This window comes from Giraffa tippelskirchi, chromosome X (assembly GCF_054371585.1).
Source record: "Giraffa tippelskirchi isolate mGirTip1 chromosome X, T2T-mGirTip1v1.2.pri, whole genome shotgun sequence".
Classification (NCBI taxonomy): domain Eukaryota; kingdom Metazoa; phylum Chordata; class Mammalia; order Artiodactyla; family Giraffidae; genus Giraffa; species Giraffa tippelskirchi.
The window spans coordinates 38,201,660-38,227,643 of NC_137289.1; the positions used below are offsets into that span (position 1 = coordinate 38,201,660).

The 25,984-nt window shown below is 37.4% G+C and overlaps 1 protein-coding gene across 4 annotated transcripts in view; it reads left to right on the plus strand.

Moving 5' to 3' along the window:
* Window positions 1-19,886, plus strand: part of LOC145536437 (plastin-3-like) — a 37,791-nt gene extending 17,905 nt beyond the window's left edge. For 3 of the 4 annotated variants that reach the window (XM_081565813.1, XM_081565812.1, XM_081565814.1), the window contains 9 exons: window positions 1,421-1,563; window positions 9,167-9,262; window positions 12,869-13,064; window positions 14,638-14,716; window positions 15,444-15,558; window positions 15,746-15,879; window positions 16,721-16,844; window positions 17,067-17,191; window positions 18,655-19,886. In XM_081565813.1, the coding sequence (XP_081421939.1) occupies window positions 1,421-1,563; window positions 9,167-9,262; window positions 12,869-13,064; window positions 14,638-14,716; window positions 15,444-15,558; window positions 15,746-15,879; window positions 16,721-16,844; window positions 17,067-17,191; window positions 18,655-18,787 (1,145 nt within the window). In that variant the 3' untranslated portion in view covers window positions 18,788-19,886. Of the gene's footprint in view, window positions 1-1,420; window positions 1,564-8,867; window positions 8,895-9,166; window positions 9,263-12,868; window positions 13,065-14,637; window positions 14,717-15,443; window positions 15,559-15,745; window positions 15,880-16,720; window positions 16,845-17,066; window positions 17,192-18,654 lie in introns of all 4 variants that reach the window. The other variant, XM_081565811.1, reaches the window with a different exon arrangement.
* Window positions 19,887-25,984: the final 6,098 nt, after the last annotated feature.

Sequence of the window (25,984 nt, forward strand, 5' to 3'; positions counted from 1 at the left end):
ACAATTGTCCTAAGGTCCTAGGAAGTGCTACACTGTCCTCTCCTTTTGAAGTTTAAAATATTAAGCATCACTCCAAATATTCACGTTTTTTTCCGGAAATCACCATATCAATCTTCAGTTACTTTGGGGGAAGAATATATATTGGGAGTTCTCAGTATTTCAGGGTCTCACAATACCTGTCAACAGTCCTATTCTGCACATTTATCCAAGACTTTATGATACTTAAAATTTTCAGTCCACTCAAAGTGGGCTGTATTTAAACAAATAAAATTTTTCTAGTTGCTAGCCTCTTCAGAGCAGTGTTTATCTTGTTAGAGTTAAAGTCCATTGAACAAGGAAAGGAAGACAACAAAATTAAACTACATTGGCTCGTGTAATAAGTCAAATGATTTATCTCTGACAAGGTCTCAGGTGCAGGGAGGTCAGGCTGTTTAATCCTTTCCAGCCTTTTGACTTGGAGATGGAGAGCATGAGGAGGTTTCTGTACAAGTGACAATGTTGCCTCTGCCTTTACTTAAATCCCTCAGTGCCAGAGTGACATGGTGTGAAGTGGAGTCTATGAAAGATGAAGTTTGCCCATTAGAGATATTACTTAGACCTCTTTGGAAGTCAGGCAGTTTTAGTCTTCTTGTTCAGTGTAAATCTCCTTTTATCCTATGGGAGGGAATTATTGCATAAGGACTATACAACTTCTCCATAAAAACAGTACCTAAATTTAGACAATTCTCTGTGCAGATGCCCAAGCTTCTACCTCTTATCTCTGGGGATATTTAACCAAAAACCCTTGGCTTCTTCTGCACATTTAATTCAATAACAAAAAAGTGTTGAGGAACCTTTACATATTAGGTGCTATAGACAATGTAAAGTTGAATTCTTTTTCTTTAAAAACAGGTATGGCAAAAGCCACTACAATATTGTAAAGTAATTAGCCTCCAATTAAATTAATTTAAAAAACCAGGTGTAACATTTCAAGAGTTAGTTATGCTTAAATATAAATACCATAGGGTTTGAATACTCTTTAAATCAAAAGGCTCCAAAGTTTTAAACATACTCCCCCAAGCCTCTGATTTTAATATTATTTAAGAATAGTTTATGTAAATATATGACATAATGTAACAATGTTCAACTTAAAGCTAGAACTTACTTGGTATTTGGAATGTGATGAATAATCAAGATGTTAAAATATGTAATGCTGTGTATTCTTATAATTAAGTGTTTCTATCTGTATCATCTTATAACTCATTATATACTTTCATTTATCTTTATTATTAGACTGTGAGTACCTGAAAACCAGGAACTAGGTCACAGTACTTTTTGTACCTCTGTTACTTACTTAACAGAGTGTCAAAAGACTCAATAAACATGTAATGACTGTTACCATATAATGTATCGGTTGGGTTTTTCTTTTTTTCCTTTGTAGCCTTGGCTGCTTTACTTCGAGATGGTGAGACTTTGGAGGAGCTTATGAAATTATCTCCAGAAGAGCTTCTGCTTAGATGGGCAAATTTTCATTTGGAAAACTCAGGCTGGCAGAAAATCAACAATTTTAGTGCTGACATCAAGGTAACTGTTTAGTTAAATACTTCAGTTCAGTTCAGCTGCTCAGTTGTGTCCGACTCCTTGTGACCCCATGAGCCGCAGCACGCCAGGCCTCCCTGTCCATCACCAACTCCCAGAATCCACCCAAACCCATGTCCATTCAGTCGGTGAAGCCATCCAACCATCTCATCCTCTGTCGTCCCCTTCTCTTCCTGCCCTCAATCTTTCCCAGCATCAGGGTCTTTTCCAATGAGTTAACTCCTTGCATCAGGTGGCCAAAGTATTGGAGTTTCAGCTTCAACATCAGTCCTTCCAATGAACACCCAGGACTGATCTCCTTTAGGATGGACTGGTTGGATCTCCTTGCAGTCAAGGGACTCTCAAGAGTCTTCTCCAACACCACAGTTTAAAAGCATCAATTCTTCTGCACTCAGCTTTCTTTATAGTCCAACTCTCACATCCATACATGACCACTGGAAAAACCATAGCCTTGACTAGACGGACCTTTGTTGACAAAGCGATGTCTCTGCTTTATAATATGCTGTCTAGGTTGGTCATAACTTTCTTTCCAAGGAGTAAGCGTCTTTTAATTTCATGGCTGCAATCACCATCTGCCATGATTTTGGAGCCCAGAAAAATAAAGTCAGCCACTGTTTCCACTGTTTCCCCATCTATTTCCCATGAAGTGATGGAACCAGATGCCATGATCTTAGTTTTCTGAATGTTGGGCTTTAAGCCAACTTTTTCGCTCTCCTCTTTCACTTTCATCAAGAGGATCTTTAGTTTTTCGCTTTCTGCCATAAGGGTGGTATCATCTGCATATCTGAAGTTATTGATATTTCTCCCAGCAATCTTGATTCCAGCTTGTGCTTCCTCCAGCCCATCGTTTCTCATGATGTACTCTGCATATAAGTTAAATAAGCAGGGTGACAATATACAGCCTTAACCGTTTAGTTAAATACTTGACAGGGACATAATAACATGGAGACTTCAGGTCAGCTTAAAGGAGGGAAAATCCTATGAGTTTATCACCCAACCTTGTTGCCTCTAGGCCCTGATGGTAGATTTCAGTAGAGAGACTGAGCCAAGTAAGAGCACCAGCACTAAGTCTAGCTTTCATTTTGTGGAAAGGGGTTTAAATATTACAGTGCTAACATTTTCTATTCTGCCTACTGTTCAACATGCTGTACGAAAAGATCGGCAGTCATGACTTCTGTTCCTAACTGCCTTTCCCAGGCCTCAGTGGATCTGTGTTAGTAAAGGCCTAGAGAGAAAGGGCCTCAGGATTCCCCATTCCCTTTCTTATTTGGCTCCTCTTCTGTCATGTGCTCCCTCCTTCAGGCATTCAGTTCTTGGGGGTAGTTATATACTCTTATGTATGTTTGTATTTCTTACCTCAACCCTGCCCCTATTTTTTAAATTTAAATATATTTTTTAAAATGTTACAATGTTATATTTGTTTCTGCCATACCACAACGCAAATCAGCCATACATTCCCCTCCCTCTCTGGCCTCCTACCCCTCTCCCCATCTCATCCCTCCAGATCATCACAGAGCACCAGACTGGGCTCCCTGTGCTACACTGCAACTTCTCACCAGCTATCCATCTTACACTCCATAGTGTGTGTGTGTGTGTGTGTGTGTGTGTGTGTGTGTGTGTGTGTGTGTATATATATATATATATAGATGCTACTCTCTCCATTCGTCCCACTCTTTCCCTCCCCCACTGTGTCCACAAGTCCATTCTCTGTATCTATGTCTCCATTCCTTCCCTGTAAATAGGTTCATCAGTGTCATTTTTCTAGATTCCATATATATGTATTAATCTACTATATTTGTTTCTCTCTTTCTGACTGACTTCACTCTCTTTAACAGGCTCTAGGTTCATCCATCTCACTAGAACTGACTCAAATTCGTTCTTTTTTATGGCTGAGTAATATTCCATGGTGTATATATACCACATCTTCTTTATCCATTCATCTGTTGATGAACATGTAGGTTGCTCCCATGTCATGGCTGTTGTAAATACTGCTGCTATGAATGTTCGGCTTCCCTCGTAGCTCAGTCGGTAGAGTCTGACTGCAATGCAGGAGACCTAGGTTCAGTCACTGGGTTGGGAAGATCCCCTGGAGAAGGAAATGGCAACCCACTCCAGTATTCTTGTCTGGAGAATCCCATGGATAGAGGAGCCTGGCAGGATACCGTCTATGCAGTCGCAAGAGTCAGACACGACTGAGTGACTAAGCACACGTGAATATTGGGGTACATGGATCCTTTTCAGGGTATATGCCCAGTAGTGAGGTTGCTGGGTCATATGGTATTTATTCCTGGTTTTTTAAGGAATCTCCATACTGTTCTCCATAATGGCTGTATCAGTTTACATTCCACCAACAGTATAGGAGGGTTTGCTTTTCTTTACATCCTTTCCAGCATTTATTGTTTGTAGAATTTTTGATGATGGCTATTCTGAATGGTGTGAGGTGATAGCTCATTGTAGTTTTGATTTGAATTTCTCTAAGGATTAATGATGTTGAGCATCTTTTCATGTGTTTCTTGGCCATCTGTATGTCTTCTTTGGAGAAATGTCTGTTTAGGTCTTTTGCCCATTTTTTGAATGCGCTGTTTGTTTTCCTAATATTGAGCTATATGAGCTACTTATATATTCTGGAGATTAATCCTTTGTCAGTTGTTTCATTTGCAATTATTTTCTCCCTTTCTGAGGGTTATCTTTTAATCGTGTTTATTGTTTCCTTTGCTGTGCAAAAGCTTTTAAGTTTAATTAGGTCTATTAGGTTTTTTTTTGTTTTTATTTTCATTACTCTAGGAGGTGGGTCACAGAGGATCTTGCTGTGATTTATATCAAGGAGCATGCTGCCTATGTTTTCTTCTAAGCTTTATAGTTTCTGACCTGATATTTAAGTCTTTAATCCATTTTGAGTTTATTTTTGTGTATGGTGTTAGGAAGTGTTCTAGTTTCATTCTTTTGTAGCTGTCCTGTTTCCCCAGCACTACCTATTGAAGAGGCTGTCTTTTCTCCGTTGTATATTGTTGCCTCTTTTGTCAAAGATAAGGTACCCATAGGTGTGTGTAAGCTTATCTCTGGACTTTCTATCTTGTTCCATTGGTCTATGTTTCTGTTTTTGTGCCAGTACCATACTGTCTTGATGACTGTAGATCTGTAGTATAGTCTGAAGTCAGGAATGTTGATTCCTGCAGCTCTGATTTTCTTTGTCAAGATTGCTTTGGCTTTTCAGGGTCTTTTGTGTTTCCATTAAAGTTGTAACTTATTTTGAAAAAAAAAAGTTGCAACTTATTTTGGTTCTATTTCTGTGAAAAATATTATTGGTAGTTTGATAGGGATTACATTGAATCTGTAGATTGCTTTGAGTAGTATAGTCATTTTCACAATATTTCTCCCAATCCAAGAACATGGTATATTTCTCCATCTGTTTGTGTCATATTTGATTTGTTTCATCAGTGTCTCACAGTTTTCTGCATACAGGTCTTTTGTCCCTTTAGGTAGGTTTATTCCTAGGTATTTTATTCTTTTTGTTGCAATGGTGAATGGAATTGTTTCCTTAACATCCCTTTCTGATTTGTCATTGTTAGTGTATAGGAATGCAAGGGATTTCTCTGTATTAATTTTATATCCTACAACTATACCATATTCATTGATTAATTCTGGTAATTTTCTGGTGGAATCTTTATGGTTTTCTATGTTATCATGTCATCTGCAAATAGAGTTTTACTTCTTGTTTTCCAATCTGGATTCCTTTTGTTTCTTTTTCTTTCTTCTCTGATTGCCATGGCTAGGACTTCCAAATCTAGATTGAATAATAGTGGCAAGAGTGGGCACCATTGTCTTGTTCCTAATCTTAGAAGAAATGCTTTCAGTTTTTCGCTATTGAGAATAATGCTTGCTGTGGGTTTGTCGTATATGGCCTTTATTATGTTGAGGTAGGTTCCTTCTGTGCCTACTTTTTGGAGTGTTTTTATCATGAATGGGTATTATATTTTGTCAAAAGCTTTCTCTGCATCTATTTATATGATTGTATGACTTTTATCTTTCAGTTTATTGATATGGTCAATCACATTGATTGATTTGCATATGTTGAAGAATCCTTGCATCCCTGGGATAAATCACCCTTGCTTATGGTGTATGATCCATTAATGTGCTGTTGGATTCTGGTTGCTAAAATTTTGTTGAGGATTTTTGCATCTATATTCATCAATGATATTAGCCTGTAATTTTCTTTTTTGGTGGTATCTTTGTCTGGTTTTGCTCTCAAGGTGATGGTGGCCTCATAGAATGAGTTTGGGAGTTCTCCTTCCTCTGCAATTTTCTGGAAGAATTTGAGCATGATAGGTGTTAGCTCTTCTTTAAACTTTTGGTAGAATTCACCTGTGAAGCCATCTGGCCCTGGGCCTTTGTTTGCTGAAAGATTTTTAAATCACAGTTTCAATGTTGGTGCTTGTGATTGGTCCGTTTGTGATTTCTAATTCTTCCTGTTTCAGTTTTGGAAGGTTGTACTTTTCTAAGAACTTATCCATTTCCAGGTTGTTCATTTTATTGGCATATGGTTGCTCACAGTAGTCTTTTATGATCCTTTGTATTTCTGCGTTCTGTAGTAACTTCTTTTTTGTTTCTAGTTTTATTGATTTGAGTCTTCTCCCTTTTTTCCTTGACGAGTCTGGCTAGTGGGTTGTCAATTTTATATTCTCAAAGAACCAGCTTTTAGTTTTATTGATCTTTGCTATTGTTTCCTTCATGTATTTTTCATTTATATCTTTACAATTTCTGTCCTTCTACTAACTTCAGGGGTTTTTTTTTTTTTTGTTCTTCTTTTTCTATTTGCTTTGGCATAAAGTCTGGTTGTTTATGATGTTTTTCTCATTTCTTGAGGTAGGCTCGTATTGCTATAAACTTCCCTCTTTTGCTGCGTCCCATAGGTTTTGGGTTGTCATGTTTTCATTGTCATTTATTTCTAGGTATTTTTAATTTCCTTTTTGATGCCTTCAGTACCTGTTGGTTATTTAGAAGCAGGTTGTTTAGCTTCCATGTGTTTGTGTTTTTTTTTTTTTTTCCTGTAATTCATATCTAGTCTCATAGCATTGTGGTTCAGAGAAAATGCTTGATACAATTTCAGTTTTCTTAAATTTCCTGATGATTGTGATTGAAGATGTGATCTGTCCTGGAGAGTGTTCCGTGTACACTTGAGAAAAAAGTGTATTCTGCTGTTTTGGAAAGGGAATCTTATTTTTAAATGAATATTGTAAAAAATTCTCCTTTGATATTTTTTTAAAAAAATATTCTGCTTTTAATAGTTTTAAAAAGCAGAGGATTTCTGGGTAATGTGAAAAGGAAGTTCCAATTTATGTTCACATTCAAATTTTCACCTAAAGCCCCTTTTTGGGGTAGTAAGTTACAGACTCTTTGGGGTTTACTCTTCACCTGTCTTTCTCAAGTGCATAGGGAGAAGGCACATACAAATTATTTCTGCACCCTTAGTAGATAGTTGTAAGTGAAAGCACTTTCACAACTGTAATGCCCTACTCCTTAGGAGATAACCTCTGTGCCACTAATGTAAGATCTGGGTTTGCGTTCCATGAATTTCTCTGCAGTGGCTTTCACTCTCACCTGATTCTCCCCATTCTTAGAATAATTTCTGACAAGTGTATCAAACGTACATAGTTGGCTCATTGAAGATACAGCTTTCTAGGCCTCTCCCAGAGCTCTGTACTTAGCAGGTCAGAGCTTACATCTGGCCATCTCCATATTCAGCAACTTCCCTGGGGGATTAGGGTGTACACAATCCATAGGAGTTACCATGAGAAACATTCCTTTATAATCTGTTTGGACTGTCAAGGCCCAGTAATAGAAAACTACCAAAGCTGGGAAGGTGATCTTCAGATGTAACATTGATCTCAGGTGGCCTCGGCCTATAGCAGCTTGAGGCAGGGATTCTGTTCCCAGCCAGAGATTGAGGTCAGGCTACAGCCGTGAGAGAACTGAATCTTAGCCACTAGACCACGAGGGACCAGTGGGACCAAGGCCCTGGCCCATCAGCTGTGTAGAAATGAATTTCCACATAGAGACTGAGACAAGTAAAACAAGTGTTTATTAGGAGGAAAACGTATATGTGAATAGACTCACATGGGTGGGCTCAGAGAGACAGTTGCACCCTCGTGGTGGTTGAAGTCACTTTCATGGAGCATTTCTTCTGGGTTTCCCTTTGCCAGTCATCTTGCTTTGTCTGGTTCTGAGTCCGTGTTTGGTTTATCTCAGGATCCTCCCATGTGTGCATGTGTATCTCTTAGCCAAGATGGATTCTAGTGAAGAGGCCTATGGGTAGGTTGACATCACTTACTATGAGCTTGAGACAGGAGATACATGGGTCCAGACTGAAGAGTTTCTCCCCTGTGGACAGAAATTCTATAATAGAAGAAACTCCATAAAAACTGGATGATGGAGGAGGCTGGGCCTTGCCCAGATAAGAAATAAAAGACCATATATTCCTCATTCTTGAAGTCAAGGATACCTTTCTGACTACACAGGCACAGGAAGGCTCAATGGAGGTCAAAAGGAAGGGGGCAACACCTCAATTTCTGGCTGGGAACCAAAGCCCTGCTTCAAGGCACTGTGGACTGAGGCTACCCAAAATCACCGTGATGCTACCTCTTCTATCTCTTATCTGGACAGGGCCCAGCCTGCTCCATCATCCAGCTTTTATGGAGTTTCTGCTATTACTATTATGGAGTTTCTGTCCACAGGGAGAAACTTCAGCCTGGGGCCCATGTATGTCCTGCCTCAACATGATAAAGAAACTTCACTCCAGTTCCTGTCCTCTGGTATTCCAGAGAGGCAGAATTGTACTTGACATGTGTGTTGGAGACCCTCATTAAATGTTTACACTAATATAGTGGTTTTCAGGTTTTGTTCTGTGTAGCATCCACACAGCCTGAATTCACCCAGCCCACATCCCATATGAGCAATACCATTTTGTTTTAGGTATTGGTATTCCAAGTAAAAGTGTTCCAGTGTTGAAAGAGGTCAAGGGCTTAAAACAAAGAGAAGCTCATTTGGTTAAATATATTCAGATGATTAAGGGTTTACTGTTATTTCACCACCTCAAGTAGAAATCATTTAAAAATTTTTGTCATTTCAATTTATAATTTAATGCATTGTTAACACAACTAATCTCTTCTCCATAGGTTATGGTATATACATATTATGCTTTGTAATGATATAACCTGTTTATTTTCTCTTTCCCTATGCTTCCTGGATTTCTCCTATCCTACTTGTTTCTCGTGCTTGTTTTATCTGTCAAGCTTATTGACTTCAGTAACTCAGTGAAGGTACAGAACTAGTTATATGTTTTCTAGCATTATTATATTGATGATTTCAATAAATTGTAAAGTCATGACAAAATCCAGTTCATCCATATTCAAGGCAGACATAAGGCCAGATAGGTGGACTTTTCTGGGAAAAGGAACTGTTAAATAAGAAGATAGAGATTTGTGTCACATTCTTACAAAATCCAATGCAAATATCCTTCCACACATGGGACAATAGGATACATTCATTCTTTGTAAATGTGATCTCACTGACATTTGCAATTCATTTTTAGGATTCCAAAGCCTATTTTCATCTTCTCAATCAAATCGCACCAAAAGGACAAAAGGAAGGTGAACCACGGATAGATATTAACATGTCGGGTTTCAATGTAAGTATAGATGTTCTTGTGAATTCTACAAGCTTACAAAATTGTCAATTTCTTATAGATAACAAGAATGCTTATAATTGCATGTTGTGATGTTGGCAGTTTTAAGTATTATCTTAAATTTTATTACTGTAGATGTAATTTATAGACAGAAAGACCAGCTTTGATTTATATTAATAGTTTATTGGTGAGTTCTGTAGTTATGGTGTTGTTGGTTTTTATGGATGGCATAAAATATTCAGAGTAAGTGTGGGGAAATAAGCACTAGAGGCTAACCTTTTCTGAGTGTTTGGATTATAATCACAATGATAGATTTAATGAAAACATATTCTTATGTTGAGAGTAATGTGAATGTGTTTACAAACTCCTGATCTCTCAAATCCAATTTGGTGAATTACTGTCACAGACCATGTTCCCTTGTTACATCACTTATTTGCTCAATGACCTTGGACGAGTTCCTTTGTTCATACATGAAGTAACAAGTTGGCCTAGACTATTGAGTCTCAACTTTCTAGGATCCTGTTGTTCTTTGTATTCATTAGATATGGAATGGATTCTACTGATTTTTAAAAAATGCACATTTCTAGCATATTTCATATCCACTTCAGGATTGAGTGGATTACACTTGCTAAACATTTTATGCAGCCCTTATCAGAACTGAATTTGTCACTGACTTGTAGTACTTACATTTCTGTCTGTTTTTAAATCTGAAATTCTTCAGTTCAGGTCCCTCTTGGCACAAATGAGGGGCCCTCCTGTGCATGAAGGAAGCTATCTGGGATGGCTAGCCAGGTGATCTTATGCCTGGGTAGATAACACCAGTGTACTGATTCTGATTATGATACAGCTCTTCTCTAGTCACTTCTCCCTGGTTGATCTTAAAGCACTCCCTTCGCTGTCTCTGTCCTCCTCAGAATCCTTTAAGGATTCCCCGTTGACTTAAGAGTTCAATCTGAAATGTTCTGCTGTGCACGTGAAGCCCTGCTACACCATCTTGCTCCATTTCTTCTAGCCAGGGCAATTTCCTACTGCTCTGTCCACACATTCATTTTACTGTTGAGCCTTTCATCATGCTTTTCCTTTGTTTTTCAGTGTCCTTTATCTTTGTCAGTCTTATACCTTCTTTAGGGATATGTATCTCCATCATAACATCCAGTTTCCTCATGATCCTTTGTGATTCCTCTCTGCCTCCATACTCCACCATCCCAGGCAACCACTGATTTGCTTTCTTTCAATGTAGTTTGAATTTTTGAGAATTTTATGGAATCATATAATAGGTGCCCTTTTTTTAATCAAGCTTCTTTCAGCGTTATTATTTTGAGATTCATCTGTGTTGTTACATAAATCAGAAATTCATTCCTTTTTATTGCTGAATAATATTTCAGTGAATGGATATGCTATAATTTGTTATCCATTCACCCCAATGAACATTTGGATTGTTTCAAGTTTGAGGCTATTACAAATACAGCTGCTCTGAACATTCATATACAAGTCTTTGTGTGAGTTTATGCATTCATTTATCTTTGGTAAATACCTAGGAGTAGAATGGCTGGGTAATGGTATATGTGCGTTTAACTTTTCTAAGCAGCCGCCAAGTTGTTTTCCAAAATGGTTGTACCATTGCACATTGCTACCAGTAGCACATGAAAGTTCCAGTTCATCCACATGCTCACTGACACTTTAATGTGGTTAGTTTAAACATTAAGAATTTTGGCAGTGGTAGAGGTGTCTCATTGTGATTTTAATTTGCATTTCCCTAATGGCTAATGATGTTGAACATCTTTCCATGTAGTTATTTGCTGTCTATACATCTTTGTTTAAACACTTTACCCATTTTAATTGCATTGTTTGTTTTCTTATCAAGTTTTGAGTGTTTTATATATTTTGGATATAAGTCCTTGATTGGATATGTGATTTGCAGATACTTAGTCCCAGTGGTTTTCCAAGAACAGGCATTGTTTAATTTGAACAAAGTCAGATTTAGTCATTTTTTTTCTTTGACAAATCATGCTTTTGATGTTGTATCTAAGAAATTTTAGCCTAACACAAGGTCACAAACATTTCTTATGTCTCCTCTTAGAGGGTTTATAGTTGGGGTTTTATATCTAGTTTTTTATTTATAGTTTTGGGTTTATACATTTACATGTGTGTGTGTATTGAAGGTTAATTTTGAATATGATGTGAGGTATGGGCTGAAGTTCTTTTTGGCATATATATATATATTTATTTGATTGTCTTTTGTTTCATTATTCTGTATCTTAATTTTTTAAAATTGTTGCTATTTCAACGTTTCCTTCTACTCCAATATCATCAATGCTTTTTGTTTAAGAATGCCGAGATGATAAAAAATATGAGATTTAAAAATAAAGATAGTAAATAGCATGAACCAGAAGTATTAAAGTAACAGAAAATAGAATAGGCTCTATGAGATGAACTCACTAGGCTCATGGAGAATCCCAAAGGCTGAATCCCAGTCAACTGCTCATCTGCTGGTGGTTACTGATTGCTCTGCAATGGTAACAGTGAAGGGTAACACAGTAAATACCCATTCTTCTGGAGACCTAGATGATCGAGGCCCCTCACTGGAGATGAAAAAAGTAAAGATAGCATCACCCATTAAAGACAGAGTTAAGACTCAAATTATAGAATCTGAACTGTGTTGGTTTGTAAGTAACATTCCTCAAATTTCCTTTATCTCTTATTTCCCCCTTATTATAAAAATCCCTTCTTACCTGACACTCTTTTCCAGAAGACATACATTTACCCTGGGGCATACTGGGGTGGCCACATCTATAGTAACTGCCAAGAGAAGTCTAGAGGGGGCAGATCACTGGAAACGAATAATCCAAAAGCAATTGTTCCTCCTGCAGCTCCAGTTTTTTTTTACTTTTATTGTTGGGAGGTGGGGATGGTGAGCACTTGGGAAACTATCTTTAATTTGGTATGAAATTATCAGATCTGTAACTTATACTCCTCACCAAACTGTATGTTAGTCAAGAAATCAGCATGCATCTTTCCAAAAGGAAAGAAGTTGGGGTTGAGGGGGTGGGGGGGACAAAACAGAGAAGAAGTTAGGAGTCCTAGGAATTAGCTGAAAGTAAGTATTTTACACAGAAATAGACAACTTTGCTTCCTGGATGGAAAAGTAAAATCAAAAAATAGTTTAAGAGAAAGATGATAATTTGAAATATGTAATTTAAACCTCAAAATTATTGGAGCCTGGTATCCTTGATTATTATTGTAAAAAATTTCTTCATAATTCCTTCATCTTTTTCAGCCTTACACCCTCTTTAGGGCCTAAATTTAAAATCTGAACAAGTTTCACTTTTTTTCTTAATGAATTTTGGCATGAGAGAAGTAATTTCAGTTGAGTGAAATGTATCCTGTCCTTAGATTCGTGATCTGGTGCCATCTAGGGTATTTTCAAGGTACTGCATATCCAGCACAGGCAACTTTTTTTTTTTTTTTTTGCATTCAAAACAGTAATATAAGTACCATGTGTTGGCTAAGAAAAAATAGAATTGTATACCCAGCTTATCATTGTAGGGCAAAGTTTCTATATTTTTAGTATGGCCTTTTTTTAAAAAAAGTCTTATTTTACTTCAACAGGAAACAGATGATTTGAAGAGGGCTGAGAGTATGCTTCAACAAGCAGACAAATTAGGTTGCAGAAAGTTTGTTACCCCAGCTGATGTTGTCAGTGGGAACCCCAAACTGAACTTAGCCTTTGTGGCTAACCTGTTTAATAAATACCCAGCACTCACTAAGCCAGAGAACCAAGATATTGATTGGACTCTATTAGAAGGTAATAGAGTATACAGGTTTAGTATACAGGTTTCTTAAATTATATTTGGGGCTACACAGTAGAAATACATAGGCCACGATGATTTCATAATCTTGATTTAATAAGTTTCCTTATCTACTTTCCTTTAGCAACTGTCTACTATAAGTAGTCCCAAGGGCTGAGTAAAAAGTGGCAACTGATAGAAAGGGATGATACAAGGGAACTTTTATTTTAATTTACTTATTTTTGGCTGCTCTGGGTCTTTGTTGCTGCGTGTCGGCTTTCTCTAGTTGCTGCACCCGGGGGCTACTCTTTGTTTTGGTGCTCAGCCTTCTCATTGGGGTGGCTTCTCTTGTTGAGGAGCGTAGGTTCAGTAGTTGGGCTTCGTTGCCCCATGGCATAGGGGATCTTCCTGAACCAGGGATCGAACCTGTGTCCCCTGCTTTGGCAGGAGGACTTTTATCCACTGTACCACCAAGGAAGTCTGGGAACTTTTAAAGTAAGCTAGCCTAGGATCACTTAGTATAAGGCCACTTAGTAAACCAATGTTTTATTTTAATATTTTGTATTTAGGTCACTTATTTTTAAACCTCCCTCCAAAAAAATGCACGTGTGCATAAAATTTGACCTATGTAAATCTGCAGTATTTGATTCATTCTTGCATAGTCAGACTAACTGAAACTGCTCTCATTTCCTTTCACCTTTAACCTACTCAAAAAATAATAATAATGCATGTAAATATTCATTTAATTTGGGAAAGGCAGAGTATACCTTTGCCAGATTATATATGCATGAAGTATAGTACTTAAAAATTAACAAATGTAATTAGTAGCTCATTGCATATCCACTAGCATTATTATGAAATCAGATGGTAAAGAATCTGCCTGCAGTGCAGGAGACCTGGGATCAATCCCTGGGTTGGGAAGATCCCCTGGAGAAGGGAATGGCTGCCCACTCCAGTGTTCTTGCCTAAGAAATCCGTGGACAGAGGATTCTGGAAGGCTACAGTCCATGGGATCACAAAGAGCTGGACACAACTTAGCGACTAATACTTCAAACTCTCAATTAGCAGCTCATTGCATATATACTAGGATTACTGTAAAATCTTTAAATTTTATGCTTTTGAAGTTTCAAATAATTTGTTGCTCTAATATAGGCACGTAAAAAAAAGTACATATATGTAACTTAGTATCAGTATTTTTAAATGGGTAGAGAGAAGATGTAAATTAATGTGAGTATAGAGGTTTGTATGACCATGGTAAATTTTTCTAATAAAAACTAAACCAATAATATCAGTTACTTTAGAAGTATGGGGATTTGGGGAGATACTGGAGAAGGATGAGATAGGGAAGAGAGTATAAAAAGTTCATATACCTCTTAGCTGGTTATAATAAGGTTATATTTTTACTTTTAAAAGAAAGTCATCCAATTTAAAAAACAAGAGAGTATGTATTTAGAGAGACTGCTTAGAGATTCATATTGGAGAAAACCTTTAGATCTGAAAAAAAAATAATCATCTAATTGTGGGTTGATGTTATATGCACATATGCAAGGTGTTTAATGATTATATAAACACTGTGAATATTTTTAATAGGAGAAACTCGCGAAGAAAGAACCTTTCGTAACTGGATGAACTCTCTTGGTGTTAATCCCCATGTAAACCATCTCTATGCGTAAGCCTTCCAATGCTCTTGTAAAGTTTTGAACATCATGAATGGATGCTGCATAAATAATTATAGCTCTAAACCTTTTCTAAATGTTAGTTTGTAGCCATTACTTTATTGGAAAATGTGGTGACTTCCGTTATCATTTCCCAAATACACAAAAGCCCAGATTATTTCTTTACATGGTCATTAAGTGAAAAAATGTATAAATATCTTTCTAACACCCTAGGGAACAGAGACTTTATATTTTGAAACGGAGACCAGAGAGCACATTAAGTAGACCATCCATGATGCCTTGAGGTCTTTGTGTTCACTGTTCTCTCAGCCTGGAATGTTCTTTTCCACATCAAATGCTTTATTCCCTTGCTATATTCAAGCCGCTGATTCAGATCCTAACCACCACCTACCACTGCCTAACTCCTAACCTCTTTCTTTTTGTTTTTCATAGCAATTAAATACATTCCCCTAACCCATTTATCCATATACTTGTTTATTCTCTTTCTTTCTCTGACTCTAAAGGCCTGGAATTTTTCTCCTATGAGCCCAGCTTCTAGAACAGTTCTTTGCAAACAATAAGCTCTCAATAACTATTTTTAAGTGAATTGGATGGTGTTAGCTCCATTTTTAGCACAGATTAATAAAATACATGAGTCTTTTGACAGTGTAGTGTCCTTGTTTTTAAGGAAACAGGCTCTGCTCTCTGAAAACACTGATCAAACTCTTTTTAAATCATCAGTGACCTGCAAGATGCCCTGGTAATCTTACAGCTATATGAACGAATTAAAGTTCCTGTTGACTGGAGTAAGGTGAATAAACCTCCATACCCGAAACTTGGAGCCAACATGAAAAAGGTAGCTAATTAAGTTGCTGCACATATTTGTTACGGACTGTTTTTATTCTCAATTTGTTTCTTTTGTTTGGGAAACTCTTTGACTCTGAGCTTCTTGAGGACAGAAACTGTGTCTTACTTTGTGCGCACCTGCATATAAAGATTAAACAAGTGAAAATCTTTAATCATTTGCTTTTGTTTGTTTGCAGCTAGAAAACTGCAACTATGCTGTTGAATTAGGGAAGCATCCTGCCAAATTCTCCCTGGTTGGCATTGGAGGGCAAGACCTGAATGATGGAAATCAAACCCTGACTTTAGCTTTGGTCTGGCAGCTGATGAGAAGGTATAGTATACAATTTTAACTGCTCAAGTTCACTATCATACAGGTCTGTGATCTAGTCTTTACTATTTCTAAGGAAACGTATCAATGACTACACCTTTGAAATTTTTATGTTTAGACTCCGAAGTAAGTTTAAGTAATGAGTATATGTTGGATGGTCAATGGGAAATGCCTTCTCGATAGTGAGGCAACAGAATTGTGAATATTTCCCTTTTTTATAATCTGCCTGACACAGACCTGAGCCTCATTTAGAGTTGGTGAATAAAAACAGCAAAAATTATGAACATGTATACATTTGAGAAAGAAGATCTCTTAACTGTAATGCTAAAAAGCAATTCATTATAACTGGGTACCAGCCAAAGCACAGCTTACTTTAAGTCGTTACCAGGGGTTGGCCTAGTACACAGTGAGCCTGCAGTAAGTAGACTGGTGGACTTACTCAGTAGAGCGCTGAAAATCTTCCCACCAGCAGTGCAAAAGGCAGCTCAATGGCAAGCCACTACTGCCTGAAATTTTTTTTTTCATATAGTGTGAATGTCTTCTCGTGAAATCTTTCCTTTAATCTCTCAAACCTAAGGAAAAGAAATGAAAGATAAAGCATTCTAATAATTGTATTTTTTTCTAATAAACTAGGACAGAAACTGTTCTGCTGCTTTTTTAAAATTAATTTCTATTGGTGTTTAGTTGCTTTACAATGTTGTGTTAGTTTCTGCTATACAGCAAAGTGAATCAGCTATATGTTTAAATATATCCCGTCTTTTTCAGCACAGAGCATTGAGTCGAGTTCCCTATCCTATGCAGTAGCTTCTCATTAGTTACCTATTTCTTCTGCTGCTTCATTTAGATATACCCTCAATGTCCTGGAAGATCTCGGTGATGGTCAGAAAGCTAATGACGACATCATTGTAAGCTGGGTGAACAGAACATTGAATGAAGCTGGAAAATCAACCTCCATTCAGAGTTTTAAGGTAAGAATTCCATGTTTGACTATTAAACGTTATGTTTGCTATAAAAAGTATCTATAGTTTGGAAAGCTAGCCTTTGGATTCTTTGTGAGTGAGATCATTGTGGGGCTAACGACATGATTCTTTTCTAATTCACTAGACTTTGTTTTTGACAGCGTTATATAAGTGATCATGCATTAATTTGTACACATGGAAATTCTCAAATGTATTGTCCTTTTACTCTAGGATAAGACGATCAGCTCTAGTTTGGCAGTTGTGGATTTAATTGACGCCATCCAGCCAGGCTGCATAAACTATGACCTTGTTAAGAGTGGCACTCTGACAGAAGATGACAAGCACAATAATGCCAAGTAAGGGATGCTGCCTAATATCCTCATAAGGGCATAGACATTGTAGGCAGGCAGATCTGCATTATCATTCAGGTTCTGCCACTCAAGAATGGTGTCAGCTGGGGGAAGCATCTTCTAGCCTCAGATTCCTCATCCATAAAATGGGAGCAATAATACTTACCTTGGAGATTTTGAAATGAGTAAAATACGTTAAGAGCCTAACATTGCTGCACCTGACCTAATAGGTAGGTGCTCAGTCAGCCATTGGTTTGTAGGTTATAGAAATAATGTATGTGTTAAAGCAACTTAGCTGCAAACTTAGAACAGAAGAAAAATGGGCTAAGGATAACCATGCCTTTGATAGGGTTTTCTTTTGTTGCACTCTTTTCAAACGTTTTTAAAACTTACTGTGCATAGCCCACCTTACTACATACACTGAGTTTATCTTGGTCCCTTAAGTGGGCAGGATGCTAAACCCTCAGCTGAAACCGTGCCTTGAAAGTTCCCTGCATTTTGACAACATGCAGAAGGTCCTTCCCACCTGCCTCTTCCCTTCTTCTCCAAAGATCTAGACTGTGATCTGGTTTCATGGGCAACCCATGAAAGCTCTCCTAGTATACACTGAAAATCAGCTCCCAACAGGGCTTCACAAGATAGCTAAGAAGCATTACTGTAAAACTTCATTTTGGCATCACATACTGCATCACATCATTTCTTCCCTCCTTGAAAAAAATATTTGCAGCATAATATGATAAAGATTTATAGAGAACTCCTCAAAGTTCTTTTTCCAGAAACTTGATCATATTTAAAGATTCCTGTTATAGAACACCTAGAAATGCCTTGTGTATTAATTGAGGGGTGCTCCTGCAAATTTCCTCGGCTGGACATGTCAGTTCTTAACTCCTTTCCTTTTTCTACCCTTTTCATTCCTTGCTTCAGCCACACTGGCATGTACCATACAGACTGTCTCTCCTCCCTTGGATATTTCGAAGTATTCACTGCATCTATGAAATTGTATTTTGCATCTGGCACAGTTTTCCATTCTGTGTCTCTAAGATCTCGTGATAGCCACTGTTATCTTATTACATGCTCAATGAGAATATCAATATCTGAGTAATTATATATACATATTTTCAACATCTGGGTATATATACATATATGTATATACACACACACACACATATTCTAGAAAAGTGTTTTTTCATATCAGTGCTCCTAAATTGTTCTCATTTTACATTGTAGAAAAGGAGTGAATAAATATCATCAGCCCCAAATAGTAGAGCTTAAAAATCTGGTATCACTTATGAGTGACCTCAAAAAATAAAAGAGAAGACAATGAAAAATAAAGTCATTCTGATCTGAACTCTCACTGTAGAAGTTTTGCATCCTAGACAGTTGAGTATATAAGAGGAAATAGATGCCTCATGTCAGTGCCCATGACTGACCAGAATTGCACTTCAATTTTTGTTTCCTCCAAAAAATAGGTACGCAGTGTCGATGGCTAGAAGACTTGGAACCAGGGTGTACGCTCTCCCAGAAGACCTTGTGGAAGTAAAGCCCAAGATGGTCATGACTGTGTTTGCATGCTTGATGGGCAGGGGTATGAAGAGAGTGTAAAATAACCAATTTGAATAAAAAACAACCTTGCTCCCAGGTGCATGATTAGCAGTACAGCAATTTCTGGCCGAAGTGCTCATGGCTTAAGAAACTATTGGTTATTGAAAGGACTTTTTAGTTTTCACAAGACTAAGCTCATCATGGGAGCCCTCAGGTGAAAGAGTTTTAGTAGCAACAACTCCTCTTTCCCATAGTCAAGGTGGATTTGTCAGGCCCACCTGAAATGTGCCCGTAGTCAAATCATTTACTCGCTCCTCATAGATCGCTGCCCTTGACATTTTCCATTGCTGTACGTATTTCTATGTATCTGTTTTCCTCTTAGAATGTCCACCTCGTGGGACTTGCTTAGATGATTGAATATGAATATTATTGATATTAGGCAATAATTTGCTTTCCATCCAGTATGCTAGTTCTTATTCAAGAACTGTGGTCAGAGGGTATTTGTATATGAGTATCCTTTGCTTATCTTTCTAGTACTGAAAATTGACAGAAGTAACTGGCTGTGCAGAATGTAATAGAAGCTTTTCATATTCTTTTATTCTTAAAATCAGTATCTTTTTACAGTATTCTGTCTACATGATCCTTTTTTGTACATTTAAGAATATTTTGATTACGTTAAATAAGACTGCTGATTTTGCTACTTTTTTAAGGGGTCTTCAAGTAAGTAAAAAACATAGAGGGAAATGTACCTTGAATTTCCATCTTCCCTCCCACACTAAAGCTGTAAACACTTGACATATTTTGTCCTGAAACATTGGTTCAATATATGCTTATTTGTTTTAAAACATGTACCATCAAACTCTCTCTTTAGATTTAAAATGCTGTTGAATATGACACTTTTGAGGAGAGAGTGGGCTCAGAATTTAGGAAGGATATGGTAGGCCAAGTATGCTAAGTGTATATTAAATTTTCTAATTTTACACCTAAGATAAGGAGATGTGGTCACTAAAAAATAAACATATATGTAGGACTTAATGTACTCTAATGTACTCTTGCTTTGTCAAGCTGTTTGCTATAGTTTTTAAGATCATAATGTTACTCTAACTCTAATGTAATCTGGTAGCGATTATTAGTTCAAATAAAGGCATTTACATAATTAGTCTCTTCGTGCCTCTGTCCCTTCTTAGTATGCCTATAATGTTTGCCAGTTTTTTTTCTCCAATATTCTAACTCATTTTCTGGTGTACTTTATAATATGATGTTTGTTAAATTTATGCTTTTGGAGCTGAATTACACAGATGGACAGATTAAGGTTATAATCCTCAATGAGGTAAGATGGTTTTCTCCAACTTACCAAAATTTCTTAGTCCATTTTCTCCCTTTTTCTTTCTTTTCATGTCATTCAATCTTTTCAGTGTTCAGTAATGACACGATATGTGTTTGCATGCGTGCTAAGTCACTTCAGTCTTGTTGGACTCTTTGTGACCCTATGGACTGTATCCCGCCAGGCTCCTCTGTCCATGGGATTCTCCAGGCAAGAATACTGGAGTGGGTTGTCATTCCCTTCTCCAGGGGATCTTTCCAACACAGGGCTAGAACCTGCATCTCCTGCAACTCCTGCATTGCAGGCGATTCTTTACTGCTGAGCCACCAGGGACGCCTGTTCTATGGTATACAGAAGGTCAAAACAATGGGGATCCAAACAACCAGGGAGGAGAGGTGGCTTATGACAGGTTTTCTTAGCCTCATCACTATTGACATTTTGGGCTGGATAATTCTTTGTTGGAGGTGGGAGGGAGCTGTCCTGTGCATTATTGCAGAGCATTTAGCTGTGTCCCTGGCCTCTATCCACTAGATGTCAGTAGCATACCCCCAGTGTGTAGACCAAATATGTCTCCAGAACCAGTCAAATGTTCCAAGGTGGGGGCAAAATCATCTCTAGTTGACAAAATGTTGTTTATGGTACCGTTTTAACGTTTTGTGTGAATCAGTAATATGAAATGCAATCCTTTAAGGAACTACATGGTGATACTATAAAATAGTTTTTATTTATAGCCTAAGAATAAGAAAGACCTTTCTTAATATGATATAAACCCCAGAGCTATAAAAGAAAGATAAATGTGACAATTCTACTTTTGCAATAAATGAGTAAGCAAAGTCACAATATAGATGACTGAGAAAAAATGTTTGGTCCCATTGTCTTAGTCCATTCAGGCTGCTGTAACAAAGTATCATAGACTGCGTGATTTATAAATACCAAATTTATTTCTCACAGTTAGGCAGTCTGGAAGTCCCAGATCAAGGCACTGGAAGGTTTGCTGTGTGGTGAGAGCACACCTCCTAGTTCACAGATGGCTGTCTTTTAGCTGTAACCTCACATTGTGATAGGGACAAGGAGCTCTGGAGTCTCTTTAATAAGGGCACTAACCCCACTCATGACTTCACCTTTATAACTTAATGTCCCACCTCCTAATACCGTCACACTGGGAGATTGTGTTTCAACATGCAAATTTTGGAGGAGCCTGAAACATTTAGTCTATAGTACCCGTATGATGGATTTTCTTAATATAAGGATAAAAGACCAGTCTCTGCAAATATATACCAGGGTAACTGATAAGACAGGACAGTTATCCCTTATGACCTGTCTTCTACTTTGTATTTCCCATGCTTATCTACATATGTTTCCTTCCAGGTACAAAAGTTCTCTGTAAGTAATGCCTTGAAGTGGCTTTGAAGCAAGATATTAATAAAAAAGACTTATTCCATCTTGCCCTTTATTCAAAACAGGAGCTAGTTTCTTGGGTGGTTCACTGTACAGAGCCCACCATCTGTAGGAATGCACCTTTGGTTACTTAAGTGTTCACATGAGACAGTTGGCCTGAACACACCATTCTTCTTTCCTCCAAATAAAGGGCTAAAATCACTAATATATTAAGAAATCTAACAAATCTGTAAAAGAGAAAGTTCCATTAGAAAAATGGGCAAAGGAGATCAATATCCAATTCAAAGCCTATAATTAAACAAAGAACATTAAAAGGGAATGCTGATTCTCAAAAAGTAACGAGGGTTATGTAGTTTCAACCAACAAAGAGCTGCCTTTTTTAGTAGACTTTATTTTTAGAGCAATTTTAGGTTCACAGCAAAATTGAGTAAAATGTACAAAGATTTTCCACATACCTCCAGCCCACACACATGCATGAGCCTCCCTCACTAACAACATCCCCCACCAGAGTGGTACATTTGTTATAGTTGATGAACCTACATGGACACATCCATAATCACCTAAAGTCCATAGTTTACCTTGGATATTCTGTGGATTTTGACAAACGTGTAATGACATGAATCTACCTTTATAGTATAATATATAGGATTTTCACTGCCCTAGAATCTTCTGTTCTCTGCCTTGCCATCCCTCCCTATTCCCTAACCCCTGGAAACCACTGATCTTTTTACGATCTCCATAGTTTTGCCTTTTCCAGAATGTCAGAATCATACAGTATAGCCTTTTCAGATTGTTTTCTTTCACTGAGTAATAGGCATTTAATAGAACTGCCTTTTTTATGAACTGCCTGCCATTGATTTTTTTAAACAGTAATTGATAAATTATTTGATGCTAATGAAGGTATGAGCATACAGGCATTCTCTGACACCACAGATGGAAGAGTGATCAGTTTATAGCTTGTTGAAGGCAAGTTGGTAATTACAGAGAAACCAAAAACTAGCATATCCTTCAACTCTGTGCAGCCAGCAAGTACAGCAGTGTGCCATGATACATCTTGTAATATAATAAAGGGTTGGTGAGATAAATATGGTCCATCTACACAATGCAATAGTTATGTAGTTGTTAAAAAGATGGCTGTGACTCAGAGCACCGGCTTTGAGTGCCCTGCTTCCTGCATAGAACTTGCACTGGTCATCTATTTTACATATGGTAATATACATGTTTCAATGCTATTCTCTCAAATCATCCCACCCTCACCTTCTCCCACTTAGAACAAAAGTCTGTTCTTTATGTGGAATCTAAAAAAAAAGGCGAGGTACAAATATTTACAAACCAGAAGTAGAGTCACGAATGTAGAAAACAATTTTTGGTTACTACAAGGAAAGGAGGGGATAAATTGGGAGATTGGGATTGGCATATACACACTACTATATATAAAATTGACATTTACACACTGCTATATATATAAAATAGATAACTAATGACAACCTACTGTATAGCACAGGGAGCTCTACTCAATACTCTGCACTGACTTGTATGGGCAAAGAATCTAAAAAAGTGGATATATGTATAACATACACTTTGCTGCATAGCAGAAACTAACACAATATTGTAAGTCAACTATTCTCCAATAAAAAGTTTAGAAAAAAGATGGCTGTGACTCTGTAATGACGAGGAAAGATGTCCTGTGTTAATCCCACTTTAGAAAAATAAATGATAGTATATATATAGATAAAGGGACTTCCCTGGTGGCTCAGACGGTAAAGTGTCTGCCTACAATGTTGGAGACCTGGGTTCAGTCCCTGGGTCGGGAAGATCTCCTGGAGAAGGAAATGGCAACCCACTCCAGTATTCTTGCCTGAAAAATCCCATGGACAGTGGAACGTGGTAGGCTACAGTCCATGGGGTCGCAAAGAGTCGGACACGACTGAGCGACTTCACTTTCATATAGATAAAAGTGTTAGAAATTCCATAAATATATTTGTGTAGTTATACTTGGAGGGATGGAGTGTGATTAACAAGGGGTTTTTACTTTTTATATTACATATTTCTATAATATCAGAAGGCTAAGATTAAAATACACTATTACCATACTCAGGCAAATAACACAAATTTTTTTAACCTACAATGAAGTTAAGAGTGTTATAGTGAACATGTATATATTCTTTACCTACATTCCTCAGTTGTTAGCATTTTGACATAGTTGTTTTGTATCTGTGTGTTCCTCTGCTGAACCATTTGAAAGTAAATTGTAGATATTGTGACATTTTACTCTTAAATATTTCATCATAAATCTGAGAATAAGGACATTCTCCACAAGCTGGAATCAAGACTGCCGGGAGAAATATCAATAACCTCAGATATGCAGATGACAACACCCTTATGGCAGAAAGTTAAGAACTAAAGAGCCTTTTAATAAAAGTGAAAGAGGAGAGTGAAAAAGTTGGCTTAAAGCTCAACATTCAGAAAACTAAGATCATGGCATCTGGTCCCATCACTTCATGGCAAATAGATGGGGAAACATTGGCTGACTTTATTTTTCTGGGCTCCAAAATCACTGCAGATGGTGATTGCAGCCGTGAAATTAAAAGACACTTACTCCTTGGAAGGAAAGTTATGACCAACCTAGACAGCATATTAAAAAGCAGAGACATCACTTTGTCAACAAAGGTCCGTCTAGTCGAGGCTATGGTTTTTCCAATAGTCATGTATGGATGTGAGAGTTGGACTATAAAGAAAGCTAAGTGCCAAAGAATTGATGCTTTTGAACTTATGGTGTTGGAGAAGACTCTTGAGAGTCCTTTGGACCGCAAGGAGATCTAACCAGTCCATCCAAAGGGAAATCGGCCCTGGGTGTTGATTGAAAAAGGACTGACGTTGAAGCTGAAGCTCCAGTGCTTTGGCCACCTGATGCGAAGAGCTGACTCATTGGAGAAGACCCTGATGCTGGGAAAGATTGAGGGCAGGAGGAGAAGGGGACGACAGAAGATGAGATGGTTGGATGGCATCACCGACTCAATGGACATGGGTTTGGGTGTACCCAGGGAGTTGGTGATGGACAGGGAGGCCTGGTGTGCTGCGGTTCACGGGGTCGCAAAGAGTTGGGCGCGACTGAGCGACTGAACTGAACTGAACCCACATGCTACAACAACATTGTCATGATATCTCCAAAGTATAACATAGATATGTCTAATACAAAGTCTAAATTCAAAATTTCCAGATGATTCCAAAAATATCTTTAAAAAATTTTTCTTGGCGGATAGTTAATTTTCAATGTTGTATTAGTTTCAGGTGTCCAGCAAAGTGATTCAGTTATACATATATTCCTTCTTTTTATATTCTTTGCTCACACAGGTTATCACAGAATATTGAAGAATAGTATTCCCTGTGCTATCAAGTATGTCCTTCTTGGTTATCTATCTTATGTGTAGTAGTGTGTATGTGTTCATCCCAAGATTCTGATTTATCCATCCCTGCCAGGGTTCTGTTTTGGTAACCATAAGTTTGTTCTCAACATCTGTAAGTCTGTTTGTATTTTGTAAACAAGTTCATTTGTATCTTTTTTTTAAATTAGATTCCACATATGAGTGATATCATATGATATTTGTTTTTCTCTGTCTGGCTTGTGTGATAATCTCTAGGTCCATCCATGTTGCTGCAAATGGCATTAATCCATTGTTTTTTATGGCTGAGTAGTATTCTATTATATATGTATACCGCATCTTCTTTATCCATTTCTCTGTCAATGGACATTTAGTATAGCATATCTCTCCATTTAGTTAGGTCTTCTTTGTTTATTTAATCAGCATTTAAAATTTTTTAGTATACAGATTCAGTACATTTTTTAAAGTTTATGCCTAAGTATTTCATTTTATTTGGAGTTTTTGGGTAAGTTTTTTGGGACTTTCTACACAGACAATCATGTCATCAGCAAAAATCTGTTAAGACGGTAGATCTCATGTTAAGTGTTCCTAAAGTTAAAAACAAATCATTGCTAATTTAATGGGAAGTGGTTCTCTGTCCTTCATATACTTTCCCAGAAGCACTGCATGGGAAGGTTTATTTCAAGGATCAGCAAGATGGAGATGACGACCACTTACTGGAAAGCAAATAGTATTGGTGAAAGGTTTTTAAGTAAAACCATTAAACCCCAGGTAAAGGAACTTGCAGCAACTCATGAGGTATTTATCAGATTTTGTCCACTTTGTGAAATGTCCCTCAGGGAAGAATTTAGGACTTCAGTCTTCCTCTTTGTCACCTTTTATTCAATATACTTCCTGTGCCTAGAGAAGTTCTCCAAGTTACATTTTACTTTGAGTCTTATGTTAAAATATTTTTCATTAATGGTCAGTTAAACAATACTGAGCAACTGCTTAATTTCAGGCTTTTGTCTAAGGCCTGAATAAAATGAATGAGACCCATTCTTTTCCTTGAGCTCAACAGTTTCAGATCTGGGATATGAACACTTACCACTAGGTTAAAGTGTGACTGTGGAAGTTTGTATCCAGAGTACAAAGTCAAAAAGGGAAAATTTG